The sequence below is a fragment of the Amblyomma americanum genome, chromosome 10 (assembly GCF_052857255.1).
Source record: "Amblyomma americanum isolate KBUSLIRL-KWMA chromosome 10, ASM5285725v1, whole genome shotgun sequence".
Taxonomy (NCBI): Eukaryota; Metazoa; Arthropoda; class Arachnida; order Ixodida; family Ixodidae; genus Amblyomma; species Amblyomma americanum.
Genome location: NC_135506.1, coordinates 118,379,458 through 118,394,037, shown reverse-complemented (window position 1 = coordinate 118,394,037; position 14,580 = coordinate 118,379,458). Strand labels below are relative to the sequence as shown.

The 14,580-nt window shown below is 48.8% G+C and overlaps 1 protein-coding gene and 1 pseudogene across 1 annotated transcript in view; one reads left to right on the top strand and one right to left on the bottom strand.

The window, feature by feature from the left end:
* The window catches only part of LOC144106978 (uncharacterized), an 87,916-nt gene extending 76,546 nt beyond the window's left edge, over nucleotides 1-11,370 (top strand). Inside the window, exons 15-16 of the mRNA XM_077639949.1 lie at nucleotides 1,804-1,926; nucleotides 11,009-11,370. Coding sequence (XP_077496075.1) covers nucleotides 1,804-1,926; nucleotides 11,009-11,227 — 342 coding nt within the window. The 3' untranslated portion in view covers nucleotides 11,228-11,370. The remainder of the gene's footprint in view (nucleotides 1-1,803; nucleotides 1,927-11,008) is intronic.
* LOC144107298 (uncharacterized) lies at nucleotides 3,696-9,263 on the bottom strand (annotated as a pseudogene).
* Nucleotides 11,371-14,580: the final 3,210 nt, after the last annotated feature.

Sequence of the window (14,580 nt, the reverse complement as noted above, 5' to 3'; positions counted from 1 at the left end):
GGGGAGAGCATTGGAGCCCAATCAAACGGATTATGCGCGAATGGCTATCCGGCTCACCTCATTTCCAGGGCAGCGGAAAAATTGCTTAGGCACGTGAAGTATGGGGCTCGGCCGAGTGCAAGAAATGAAAATAAAAATAAAAATAAAAGGCCGGCAGTGGTTCCATATGCGCACAGCATGTCCCATGGGCTCAAAAAAGTGGCAGGCAGATATGGCGTTGACGTCGTATTTTCTGCCCCGAAGAAATTAGGCAGAATGTGTAGACAGGTAAGGCAGAGGCAGGAGGGAAACAAAAGGGCTTGTCAGGTGCGCCATGTTTCCCCTTATGTACCTTGCGAGGTAGGGGTAGTATACTAAATTCCCTTCTCGTGTGGCGCCACATATATTGGCCAAACAGGAAGATGCATCAACAAGCGACTCATGGAACATGAGAACACCAGAAAAAAAGACCCCCTGTCACACGTGGCGGTCCACTGCAGAAGGTGCAAATGCAAACACGAAAAAGAGTACGAAAAGAAGAAAAACAGAAGGAGACCCTCTCACTAAAGGTGCATTCCGTTGCAAGAAATGCAAATGTACCCCCGACTATAAGAACACCAATATCGTGTTTCGCCATTGTGATAAGATGACGCGAGAAGTGTTTGAAGCTTTTCTTATACGTGAGAAAGGCGCAACGTGCATTAGTTGCCCATCGGTCGCCCTTTCCGAAGGGGAGATTGGATATCTGGCGTCACATGTGGCATGAGTTGACTATGGTGGTGATTAATCTTTCCTAACTCTGTATATATTTTGTGTGTTTTTTTCAATAAATCCAGTTGTTAGTCAGCGCATGTTTGTCTTTACACCTCAGTTTCCACGTCCCGTCTTTGTTGCGCTGTTTCAAAATGCTCATCGCTGTTGCCGTTTTCGACGGTCCGGTAGCGCGACAAGATCGACAGTGCCTTCACAGAGATGTGCCCAATGTTAATTTGGATTCGTAGCCTCCATTGTTCCCGACTCCTCAGCCTGACACTCCGCTTGAGCCACGCGTTTCTGGGTCCGTCGTCTTGCCGCGCGAGCGTGGCGACCGGGATCACCATGTTTTGCGCTGTAGCCGAGCAAAAGCGTAGGGGCCCAGTCCGGGCCCGTCTCCTCCCACAGTCTCGATGGTCTGCCTACAAAATGCAAGAAAAATTTGTTTAATATGAGATTTTCCGCTATGCTTGTACTTCATGCACCTAGATAAACGTTGTGCATATGCAGCGGACTTACCTTTTACGAAGTGGGCGCCGCAAACACGTATGCCCGTCCTTTCGGTGTTGAGATCGGCACGTTTTATACGAGCCAGCCACACCTCCCGTCGCTTCGCGCATAAAGCTTTCGTACGGTCACCTTGATGCTCGATGACCTTTGGAAGACGAAAAAAGTTTGTGTTTGCTGATTTCGCCAAACAAGTGCGGTTGGAGCATCCAACAACAGCGCAGATAACCATCGCAACGCCGTCGAAGTACACCGTACGCGCGAATTGCATCAAGTGCACCACGGCCGCTGCGACTGCACCAACATGGCGGAACAGTATCCCAGGGTTCCCAGCTACGACGTCAGTGCAAGCCATGTATAGTCAAATTGTGGTAGGCAAGTGCCCCTCACTCGTTTACATTGTATATTAAGAAGAATTCACCCTCATGCTCTAGCTTGATACAACCTGCACACTGTCAATTTTGTTCTTGGCGCTACTTATCCACGGGTATACCGTGGCGGCATGAACTTGCACCTTGACCTGATGGCGCGCGGCAGTGATAATTTCTGGCTTGTTTTTGGCAGGTCTGTGCCGACAACCAAACCAACAACTTTATGTTCGACAACGTCACCAAAACCGAGTTTTCGATCCACCAAGATTTCCGGTACACGTACACCCACGACAATCCGATTTCTTACCGAACTAAGGTGAGCTGTCTGAACTCGAAGCACATGACTGTTGAACGGGCAAGATATATCGGATCACTACACTCTAAAATATGAATGCGCCTATCCGGGATTAAAAAGGAACAAGTTGTCCTCTAGGGCATCACCCCCCACCCCCCCCCCAATTATATAAAAGAGAGTGTGCTAGAGGGAAGGTTACTCCTTCTTTAAAAATCTTACACCCTTTTTCTCCTTTCTATTTCGTGTACATTCATCTGTGGCGCCGATACGTAGGCGCCTGCCTAAATACAAAACCCTGACTTGAATGGGGCTTAGTAAGCAACCTCGATTTTAACCCGTGGTCATGATGCCAACTGCCGCGAACTGAGAACTCATTCGAGTAGTAAAATTAGGTTGCGCATGATGCTGCGCAGATGTTCCGGGCGTATTCATGTTGCAATGTCAATACACTCGTTCTTGCATTGTAAAGTAATGACGCCCCCAAAAAACAACTTTTCTAAAATAGGTTGCTTAAACTAACTCCCCTGAAATGCGCGCCAGACGATGAGATCACAAACGCGGTTTTTCTTGCGGGGCCTGTGCCATTAGTGCGGCCGCCAAGTAGGATTGCACACTGTGAACGCAACATAGTGCTGCCGAAGTGCGTTCAAAGCAGACCGAAAGAACCGGATGACCAAAACGTTTCACAAGTTCTGTTTTACATAATACTTCCGTTTTCTTTTCTACGCCCACATACGAAGTAAACTGTTCTTTACTTTGATTGATACTCGCGACGCCAAAACAAGATGCCAAACAACAGCAAGATTCGGAGGACGCTACGGCTCTGCCGTAAAGGTATGACACAGCAGAGTTAATGGGCCCCTTAAGCGGCCTGGGTTTCTCTTTGCGTGCATATCTCTTAGCAGACACAGGCCTTTGTTATTTTCTTCTTTTTCTTGCTTCCTTCGAGTTTTTTAATAAAAATTTCATTTCTTGCTATTTATGCGGTATTAAGTGGTCGCATAAAGCCCCTAAACTAGAGCAGCCAACCAAACTGTCCTCAGTAGTCAAGTGTTAGCGCACCAGGCTCACGACCCAAGAGGCAGTGGTTCGAGTCCCGGCTTGACCATTTTTCTTTTCAGCGCGATTGCGTTTCTTCAGAGGCACTACGTTGTTACGGTGGAATGACCTCACACCCTGTAAATCAATAAGGAATTTTATATAAATGAGGTCATCATTTTTGTACTCTGTGATCGCTGTGGAGCGTTTGAATTACTGATGCAAGGCAAAATGGTTGAGGCGTGCCACAAACCTGTCGACCCATCAGGATTTTCTGGACACGCCAAAGGCACTGGGCTCTCCCGTGAGCAATATACGCTAAACTCTGTCGCGTAAAACCTCATTCAGTCCTTGTGCTCAGAAAGGAATGGCGCCCGAAGTTCCGTAACACTATAGGGGAAGGCACCGCAAGCGCTGTGGATAATGCGAGGAGAAGTTGTCGGCGTTGATGCTGTTATCCAAGTATAAGGTAACGACATCTTCGATGAAGATGCACGGGCGAAGATGGCGATTATTAACATCCCGAGTCTGTGCTCGTGCGTGGTATAGTATTTGGCTTCCGTTGTAAAGCAGCGGGCTCTAAGGCCTGCCATCGTCCAATCACGGTGTTACTAGCGCACGCCACCAGATTCCAGCTCTTAGCTGCAACGTCATGCCTTGATTGCAACTAGACTCCCATGCAGTGGAGAAATTGCTCGAGTAACGCGGCCGGCAAGGAGAGTGCGCGATTGCGTTTACGACTCCACGAGGGCTTACCTCGCTTGCTGGGAAAACATTTCGGAATTAGGAGTGCAAACACATTCACATATTTACGTTCTTTGTGCGTATAGTGCAAAAACGTCCGAAATAATCTTTGAGGTCGAGTTAACGGCTGCTTCTTGTAATCGCATCTTTTATCTTATTTCGACTAGAAAAAGAATACAGCGATTTTACAGTCGTGAGCAGAAGTGGAGAGACCACGGCTCCGGGCGCGGAAGTAGCTGCGGGGCCGCACCGCGGCGCTGCAATCTGACGCCGCACGCTCGCGGCAAGAGTGCCCCGAGTGACCACAAAGTTCACCCTCGCTCCCGCGCGTGCGCTTATCACGCTTGATAAATTTCTAGTGTGGCGTTCGACTACTCTGCCGCTGACAGTCGCGACAAAGGGGGGCGCGCATCGCAAAGCGCCTAAAGTCCATCCGCTACAATATTAATAAATTCGCTAATCCACCTGAAATAATTTTTTGGGGTGGACCTACCTCCAATATATTGGGGGCCCTTTGAAATTTTTGGCGCTCATCAGAGCGAACTTCAAAAAGTTACACGACCTCTCGACCAATCGTCAACTTCATCCTCACCCCATAAATTTAATCCCCACGGTAGTACGTTTTATATTTTTTGTAGTGATAGCTACATTAGGGTAGCATTTCGAGCATTCAGCGCGGCGGCGCCGCACCCTGTGGCTGCGCCGCCACGCTGCCACGTGGTTCGCGCGGCGCCGTGGCTGCTCAAGTGATGCGGAGCAGCTGCTAAACGAGTTCCGCTCGGCCAGCTGTAGCTATCGTGTTACTCCAGGTTTAACCAGAGCTAAACCACCGCCAATTTTTTTGCTTCCATGGTCGTATTATAGTCGTTCCTGCTTCAGGCTTTCATGAAAGCGAAACGCGGTGCTGTGCGCTAACCACTGTTCTGGCATTTGTGAGTGAGTGCACAACTGGAGGCTGCGTAAGCGCATGCACGCTACCCACATAAGCCCAGACTGTGCGACGCATGCGTTTCTCAATCATGGCTGCGCACAGCATTCAATGGTTTGTGCCGTCTTCGCGGCATGCCATTCAGTGAAGTGTATCCGCAACGTCAGAACAGCGAGCTGGCAGCCTCGGTCTCCCGGTCAGCGTAGTCACTGTAAGAGCGCGAAAGGAGGAGGCCACGAACGAGGCTAGACACTGCGCTTACTGCCAACTGAATGCTTTGTTCAGAAAGAAATGTCTTTACGGGGATGTATATAAAAACGAACACTCCCGGAAGTTTTCAACAGATGCCAGCGTGACATCTACACGTGCCCCAGCCTTCAAACAAAAACACAAGGTGCAATAAAACGAAGTGAACTATAGTTGGTGCAACATGCTTTAAAAAGTACAGCGCAACGCACGAAGGGCAAGCCAGTATACGAGAAAAGCGCCGATCATCAACTGCATGATTTATTGGAATTACACAAGTATATGCAGAACATTCCAACAACCAAGTGCGCATGTTCACAGCTGAAAAAAATAACATTTACATTAACCATTGTCGTCACGAAATGATGCTCCACGGGAACGAATGATAACCGATAGGGTGCTTACGCGCGTGTGACAATTCTTGTGAAGGAGGTAGGATTCTTTTAATTCCCTTGTGAGTTCGCTATGCTTGTTCACCACCAGCCGTCTCAAGGTCGGGCACGCCATATCAAAGCGGGCCAAGGTCTGGAGGCTTGAGCTCAAGAGGATCGAAAGGCAGTGGGTGGATGTGTTGTGCTGAGCTCTCCGGAAGCGTCCACGGCATCTGAATGTGATGAGCTGAGACATTATATCATGTTACTTGAACCAGTCTCTTTCACCCAACCTATCGGCATAGGTCAACTCAGCTAACCATTGTGTGACCAAAGCGACGAAACTGGATGCATCGAGGCGTACGGTACAGTAGCCGGAGGTGTCCAACCCTGCTGCACCAAGGCATAGACTAGCCGTGCCCGTTATATCCACCCAAGGCCTGAATCTTATATACTCTTAAGGTGTGGGAAATGTTCGAAGGTGAAACCCCATCTTTCACTGTGATCGGAACTTAGTGGTTTGCTGTTTGTATTTTCTACCCGAAGAATGAATGGCTATGCGTGTTTGGCTTTTCTTTTTGCGAGTACTGTTTTTCATGAACACGTACGTATTCTATTTTTCTTTATATTCTGTCTGCATACCTTCATTTGTTGGTATTGTGAGTTGTTCACAACTATAGGTGCAGTTATTGTAGACACATATTGAAATCATATGCTGTTTATTTATTAATTTAATTGCACTTCTGCTACTGTCACTTTTTTCGCTACACCGAACGTACAGTTGCATGCGGTTCCACAACGTGTACCATCCGACGAAGCTCAGTGTCGCGGGGCAGCCAGAGTAGCTTCAGCCCTTTTACGCGCAGCTCTACCAAGTCAGCGAGCTTCTGTTCTGATACCCCATTCTTACAGGTCACTATCCAAAAATGACGCATTTGATATTGCTTAATCCAAACGATATCGCGAAGTTCCATAACACGGGGAAGGGCATATTTCAAGACAGAAGCTCGGTACGGACGGCCATTTAGGTGAGCATGCCAAAATACGGCGTTGAGCGACCAATGCGCGGTTTTCAAAAAAGTGGCCGTTCCGAATGACCTCTTCTTCGCCAGCCATCGGCTTGGACACTCGCCCTGCGTGCTAAACGTGAGCCCCTCGTGCTGCGCTTGGGATATCGTTGTCTTCATCACTTTCATCGCTTCCAAACAATGTGCACTTACCCGCCGCGGTGGCTCAGTGGTTAGGGCGCCCGACTACTGATCCGGAGTTCCCGGGTTCGAACCCGACCGCAGCGGCCGCGTTTCGATGGAAGCGAAACGCAAAGGCGCCCGTGTGCTGTACCACGGCCGCTCAATGGCAACGCACTTGGTGCGGCCGGTGCGGCCCGTCGCGTCGGCCGAGAGAGGCGTGACGCGCCTAGTTCCCATCGGCACCGCAGCAGCGCCACTGCTCCGGCACAGTTGCGGGCGGAGAGCTGCAGCGGCCGCGCGGTCAGCGCTTGATTTGTTGCGAAAAAAGAGCTGTGTAGCGGTATTTCACAAAATATGAATGCTAATGCCAACTGGCGGTTTGCTACTGATAGCAGTACGTCAGCATCGCTGCGCTTGTCAGCGACAGTTTGCCTCGGAAGGCACCTATGTTGGGTGCGCTTCTTCGAGCATTCCCCTGTTCAGTAACTCGCGTGCGACACACAGGAAGCCGGTTATTCGCTATAATAACTTGTTGCATATATTAGCTGGTTAGCATAAAAATGCTTGTTTTAAGAAGTCCGAACTCTGATCAGTCTGGTTCACAATTAGAGCCGATGATTGACGCTCTTTTACATTTCTGGACACGCAGAATTCTACAGCATTACAGTTCAGCCGGTTCACGGGTATACGCGGGAAATATTTTGCAAATGGGCACTACTAGCCTACATCAATGGTCGAAAAGAAAACACGACAACCAGAAGTCAGTAAGTTGAGTCCAGTTCTTTTCATTTCAAAGTTCATGTACACAGAACCTGAAAGCTTTACAAGCGCACAACTTTCCTCGAGAGAGGTTTATGTGTAAGCAAAGTTTTTTCCACTGTCGAATTCAGGTTGCTAGCCCAGTTCGTCAACAATGGTCTTATCAGCTTGCTCAAAAATACTTTGCAGAGGTCCTCAGCGTGGTTGCGATCCTCTTTTCCACAAGTCAACGCCGGACATTGTGTGAAATGAGGAAGTATTGCGGACGTCAAGGTGTTCATAGCCTGCTGGTTCGTCTCACGTCCGAGCACTTCATGACCTGGGTGACAAAGGTGCATACAAGCTTACACAGGCCAACTGCTTCCATTGTTGGGTACCTTAGCCGTCCATCGTCAACGTTGCGTATCAATCCATAAATTGCTCCAGCTGGCCTCGCTGCTTGAAGAAGGAGTTTGCAGGAATCACAAGCCACCTGAAGACGAGCATAACAATGAAAAACGGTACTAAAAGAGTTCAGGCATATTTCAGTTTATATATGTATATGAATTAGTTATCTAAACAAAGGACAAATAAATGCAAGCCTAATCCAATTTTTTAAACTTGTAAACCAACTGTACCTTTTCCTCACATGCACGTGCAACGTAACCGGCCAGTTATACCATTGGTGCCAACTCTATGTCAGCTACCGGCTCACTCCACATAGTGATGAATTCAAGCTCACTCGAGAGCTCCTTGGCTGCAGATGAGATGGCAGCTGACAAGGCATAAGTTTTACCATCCTGGATGGGAAGTTTAACAGTTGCTTTCGCCTCGGAGTTCATATGAGCATTTGCTGTCTTTGCTGCTTGCAGGATTCCAACCTGCATAAAGAATGGCAAAATATGTAACTCCTCACCTGCCTAATTGTTTTTTTTTACAGATGGTACCTTCAGCAGTTTTTCTGATGTGAACACTGCCGCCCGTGCGTCGACCCTGTCGTTTCCACCATTGAATTGTCTCGGGCTGCTGAAGAGCGATTCAACAGGATCGCTGTTAACAGCTTGTGTCAGGACATAGCGGAAGCTGAAATACAAGAGATTCAGTTAAATGAAATGCAATAGTATGGGCGTGAAAGACTTCACTGAGAAGACACTTGACGTGATCCAGGAGGTACTCAATTAGTGGCACTGTTGATCTTGTTGTCAAGAGCGTAGCTTCGTATGTCTCCTTGGTGAGTTTTCGTTTGGACCTGCCGCCTTGTATCTGAATGTCCTCAACATAGCACACGAAGTCCAACTCTAACCAAGACAGTCTTTCGTCGTCAGATACAGTGAATGATTCTTCCTGCTGTCTCCATGGCTTCACTGAAGCGATCTTTTGTAGAGCGTACCACTTTGCTATCATCCTCATAAAGGTGATTGTTGCAGAGCAGTCTTGGAATTGAGACGCATCCGGGTGGCACTGTGAATTTTCTTGAACGTACTGGAGAGTGGCAATAACAGGCGGAGAAAATATTTGCACGGCCCTGCGCACTTTCATTTTTTCGAGGTTGTTTGGTTCAACATGAGCCCGTGTAAGGAACCTTACGGGCTTAACGAGGAGTTGAGTTTGAATTTCAAAAAGTTTCCTTAGGTAGAATCCACCTCGAATGGCTTGCCCTTCATCTACCATTTCCCTTTCTAGGAAGTTGTTGCGGAGATTCTTGAATAAATGGTTTGGCTCAAAGGACAAGAAGAGTGGATTACCTTCCCTAAAAGGGTGAGGTACAGCGTGGGCAAGTGCACCATCCTCTGAAAGGCCTTTGAATTGGGCAACATTAGTTTGATGGTTGTCCGTCACAATTCTAGCCACACGAAAACCAAGTTCTTCCACTGTTTTCATTACTTCCATAGTCATAGAATGAAGCTTGTCATTTTTCAGGCAGCGGGTGAAAAAATAGCCGACTGGTATAACGTAAGGTGTCGACAACCCTCTCAAAACGAAGCACAGCAGGCGATTGAGCACCTGAGGGACTGTTGTAGCATGCTCTGTAGAGCCGACGTCTACGCGGCCAAAAAACTTGTCAACATCCCGGTCATAGATTACTTTTTGTGCAATCGCCATTTCATCGATGATGAGTGAACAGAAAGCCTCTTGCGGCACACTCAGGCTTTCGTACTCAACACGAAGACGTTCTCTGATGAGGGATGTGACTCCAACTTCTCCTGTTGAATGACTCACATATTTCTGTAGTGTGGTACGACACGGTAGCTTGAAAAGGCTTCTCGAGCGAACATGCTCATAGCCCTTGCTTGAGCACGCTTTCCATAACACACACTCTCTCAAGACAGGTTCATTGTACACTGATTTTTGCTTGCAGCAATTAGAAACCTGATTTTTGATGAAGAGAGCTGTTTTGTCCTGTGCTTCGGATGATTTGATTACCTTCTTGAAATCTTGAATCTCCTTGTTTACTTCGTACCATTGCAAACGTTCTTTTAATTTGTTGTGCTCGGCTTGCAGCTTTTGTGGTGCTTTACACTGACGAGCTATTTTCATTTTCAGCCTGCGCTCAATCTTCTTTGCATCATCTATCACTCTCGAAATATCGAATGTTGTCTGACAAGCTTCATCAACCAGCGCAGAATTATCGCAGCCGGCTTTTAATGTGAGCTGGTATACATTCTTGACTAACAAGGCACTTTCACTAGAAACCCCTTCGCGTGCCTCTGCAAAAAGTTCATTTCCACTCACATTTGGGCTCTGTTTTTTTTAGCCGTGCAGTCAGCAGAGCAGTCAATTCGTGGCCACTTCTTTCTTCTTTGTTCACTTTCTTTTTGCATGTAATTTGGGTAGTTCGGAAACACAGTCGGAACCGCTGTCGGAAGTAGAATCTTCAGTTTCGTTTCTTTCTTGTAGTCCGTAAAGTGCAGTGAGCATACCAGCGATTTATCACTCGGCTCCCACTTGGTGCCTCTTCCACCCGGGCCCTCCCGGGAAATGTTCTTCTTCAACCATGCTGCCCGCCGCTGAGGATCTCATGGAAATTCATGATATCGGATCGTCGGATCTTTCCTTGCGTTGGTGCTGCACAGCGGCACACAGCAGTTGCGCGGCATGGCACTGCATGTGCTAAAACATCTGCTTACACCGTGCACGATCACACACGTGCGCACGTACAATACAGCAGTCGTGAATCGAAAAGAAACACGCTGCGACACGTGAGACCTAGAGTCACGACTCTAGTGAGACCCACTGGTTCTGCGGCGCTCGGGCGCTCTCCCCACTGCTAAGTGTCCCGGAGCAGTAGCGCCCCGACGGCGGAAACTGTAAACGCTCGCGTCACGCTCTCGCCGAGCAGAATCGGCGCGACGCGACGGGCCGCACCAAGTGCGTTGCCATTGAGCGGCCGTGGCTGTACGATGTCAGTGCACGTTGAAGATCCCCAGGGGGTCGAAATTATTCCGGAGACCTCCCCTACGGCACATCTTTCTTTTCTTCTCTTAGTCCCTCCTTTATCCCTTCCCTTACGGCGCGGTTGGGGTGCCCATCAAAATATGTGAGACAGATACTGCTTTCCCCCAAAAAACAATTTTCCGAACACTAAAGCGCCATCCGACGTGCACGGAGCGGAACAGTTCGATAAGGGGTGGTGGTGGCGGGAGATTAGAGCCACTGCTGCAGGGTCGCATCAAACAGCAACGAACGCTCAAGCCGCAAAGTGTGTGCTATCGCATTCGGTCGCTTCAAATTCACTTTTCCCGAATAAAACATCTATGTTAGCGCTTCTGCGTGTCTTATGCTTCACATTCGTTCAGTTGTCCTGCTAAGTTGAGCCGTCGTAATTGCCTAAGTTTTTGTCTTTCCAGATCTGCGAGGTCAAACAAAACTACACGTCTTTCAAGTACGGTTTTGTCGCCTACGGCATCGAGTTCTTACCCAGCGCGAGTTCCTGCGGCGGCCTTGAAAGGTTCAGGAAGCTCAGTTTTCTCAAGCACCTGTTGGCCTTTCTTAACGAAAACTACACCTCACCGGCTCATTTCTCGGAGTGCAATGCGCTTCCTTTAGAGGGTCCGTTTACTTTCTAGTTACAGTTGGGCAACGATCAACAGAGAAGAGAGAGATAAAAAAATCGCCGTCCTACGCGCTGAAGTGCTTTTTCGCACGAGAACTCGAACTTGCCTCGTTGGAAATGTAGAACGACTTTTGTTGCGTTTCTTTTGCACGGAAATAAAACTTGGCACCATTGACAAAAAAAAAATTGCTGTAAAGAGTACTACCTCGCAATCTGAATGAGGTACATAACTCCGTTTTAATGTTTTTTTTCTGCTTCACAAATGCCACTTTGCGCACTAGTTGTATGCGCTCGACACCCTTAGAGCGTGTTGTGGTATATAGTTGTTTCAGAGGAGACTCAATTCAGCGCGGCAAGCTCAGCCAGAACCCAGCCACCAAGTGGCGGTGTGGTCGTTTGCTGCGCAGTTCTCGCCGGCCGCGAGCCAGAGGAGACGTCGCAGTCAAAGGCTCACAACAAAAACAAACTTTATATAGCGAAGAGACTGATAGAGGATTTACATAGCACTCATTAGAACGCATGCGCAGTTTTCTCCAAAACAATGCAACGCAATATGTAACAGACTACAACAGAAGAGAGCGCTTGCGCTTGCAACTAAAGTGCACTATACGAGAGAGGCAAACAAGAGAAAACACGGTTTGTTAAGCGGACACTGCAACAGCCCGACGAATGGAGTGTCACGATGCGGCCATCCCGAATACGAGCGCGGTCCTTCGCAGGGCTCTTGTTGGGCGAATTGTGCTGACAGGGGAGCCGTACGGCAGCGATTCTCTAAAGCCAGAACTTATGCACGGGCTAGCCGACGGCGGTAAACGCCGTTCATATATTGGGATAGCCGCATTTGTTCATTACCTCACGCCTGTCTTGTACACGTTACAGGTAAGTAACCGATTACAATAACTCCACCTGCGATTGACTACAGCTGTCAATAACAGTCCTAGAAAAGTAATATGACTACTACTGCGTTACTTGCCTTACAACGTTTATTGACATAACAAATTCACTTAGACTAATAAACTACTGCGGCTTAATTTATAACACCCTTGGCGGCGCGAACAGTTCAGCTTCGCTGGCCGCTGCACGAGAGCACTAGGCTATCGCCGCAGCCGATCCCTCCTCGTGTTGCAACTGCAACATATATACTCTCGTGCTGTGCATTGCAATCGACCTGTTCAGCAACTAATGCTACTATCAAGCTAATATTCGCGCTCTTAGCTACGTAGCGGTAGTGACAGAGATGTGCGCTACATGCGTTGGCGTGGACAACGTGTTGAGAGAAACACGGCACTAGAGCAATACGCTTCGGCGTTGACAGGATTGTTGCAGTGACTCGACATTGGAGCAGTGGCCGCCAGCTTACATCGGGTAAATTGGCATCGACGATGAAAAAGTTGAGAACGGACATAACTGGCTCCTGGGTCAGTGGAGACCTCAATGACGCTTTCAGGTGCGTTGCGGTGGCATCCACCTGCAAAAAACTGCTTTCGCACAGTATTTCGTTCATAGCAATTGTGAACAGGCAGCCATTTTTTTCAGTGATTGATTATTTAATTACAGAAAAACGTAATTGAATTACGCGTATACCGTTTGAAAAAAATATTCATTAAATATAAAATTGAATATCACTCAAGATGCAACAGCTGCATCTTACCGGCACTCACCTACGGGGCAGAAACGTAGAGGCTAACGAAAATGTATCAGCTCAAGTTAAGGACAGCGCAGCGAGCCATGGAGAGGAAAATGATAGGTGTAGATTTTAGACGCCGGAAGCGGCCAGAGTGGGTGAGGGAACAAACGTGCGTTAATGTCATCCTAGTCGAAATCAAGAGGAAGAAATGGGCTTGGGCAGGGCATGTAATGCGAAGGCAAGATAACCGCTGATCCTTAAGGGTAACGTAGTGGATTCCAAGAGAAGGCAAGCGTAGCAGGGGGCGGCAGAAGGTTAGGTGGGCGGATGAGATTAAGAAGTTTGCAGGCATAGGGTGGCCGCAGCTGGCAAAAGACAGGGTTAACTGGAGAGATATGGGAGAGGTCTTTGCCACGCAGTCGGTGTAGTGAGGCTGACGATGATGAATCAATTGTAACGCGTTATGTACAACTCTTGCTTCGTGCGAGGACAGGCGCGCACACGCACATAAAGTCCAGAGTACAACTGAACCATATTGGTCAGGCGTGGAGAGTGGCTTCCAGAAAGTTCGGGTCAGTCCTTTCCGACCCGCCACAAACAAGGTTGTGCGCTCTCCACTGGCAACCCGGCGGTCATTCCTCCAAGTTTCTCGAATCGCCTACGGCGGTGAGCGGTCGAGCTTCCTGAGCGGTAGGAGACGCAGCTGACTGGCAGTACCATCGCAACTCAACAAGCACACCAGCAGGTTCGCCGGCCGGCCAACGCCACTGTAGTCTTGGAACGAGGAAGCCACCTGCCAAGCTCAAGAGCAATTTTCTCTCATCGCACCAGGCGCAGGAAGAAGGTCATGACATCGTCTTCCAGTGGATACCGGGACACTCTGGCATTGTTGGAAACGACGCAGCTGACACTGCAGCTCGATCGGCTCACGGTAGTGCCAACATTGTCCAGATACCGGTGACAAGAGCTGACGCAGCAAGACATCTGCGAATCCTTGGCCGAAGAGAGCTTTTAGCGTCATGGTCCTCTACTAGCAACTCCACATGCCGTCTGCGCCGCCTGGACCCCTTCCTCCAACTCAGTCCTCCGTACGGCCTCTCCCGCTGCGATGCTACGCTGTTGTGTCGCCTGTGGCTGGGAGTGGCGTTCACAAATGCCTACTCCCACTTAATCGCAATGGCAGACTCTCCTGCGTGTGAGATCTGTGGGTGAGACGAAACTATACAACACCTTTGTAACTGCCATCGGTATAAGCGTGAGCGTGCACTCCTGGCTGCAACACTCCGCCGTTTAGATCCTCGGCCCCTTACTTAAGCCAAGATTCTGGGTCCTTGGAGTAAGCCTTCATCGCAGAGGACAGCATTGAAGGCACTTTTAAAGTTCTTGAAGGACTGAGGACTTAGTGTAAGATCGTGAACAATCAGTGTGTGCCCTATGTACCCTGCAAGTAACCGCCAACGGACACGTGGAAAAGCGATCATATCCTTTTGTTCTCTCCCTTTTCTATCTCTCCCTCCGTTCCACTTCCCACGTGTAGGGTAGCATACAACACCCTCTCAATGCTAAGGCCTCTCCACCGGCCGCGTGACGTCACGCCAAGGGACCGTGCAGGCCCCGCGCTCCGCGATTTCAGCGCGCCGCGCCCGTCTGCACTATTCGGGTACTGCCGTACGTAGCTGCCTTATAAGTGATTCCTTCATTTTCATTTTTGTCGTTGCTGCAGAAAAGAAATTCGCTAG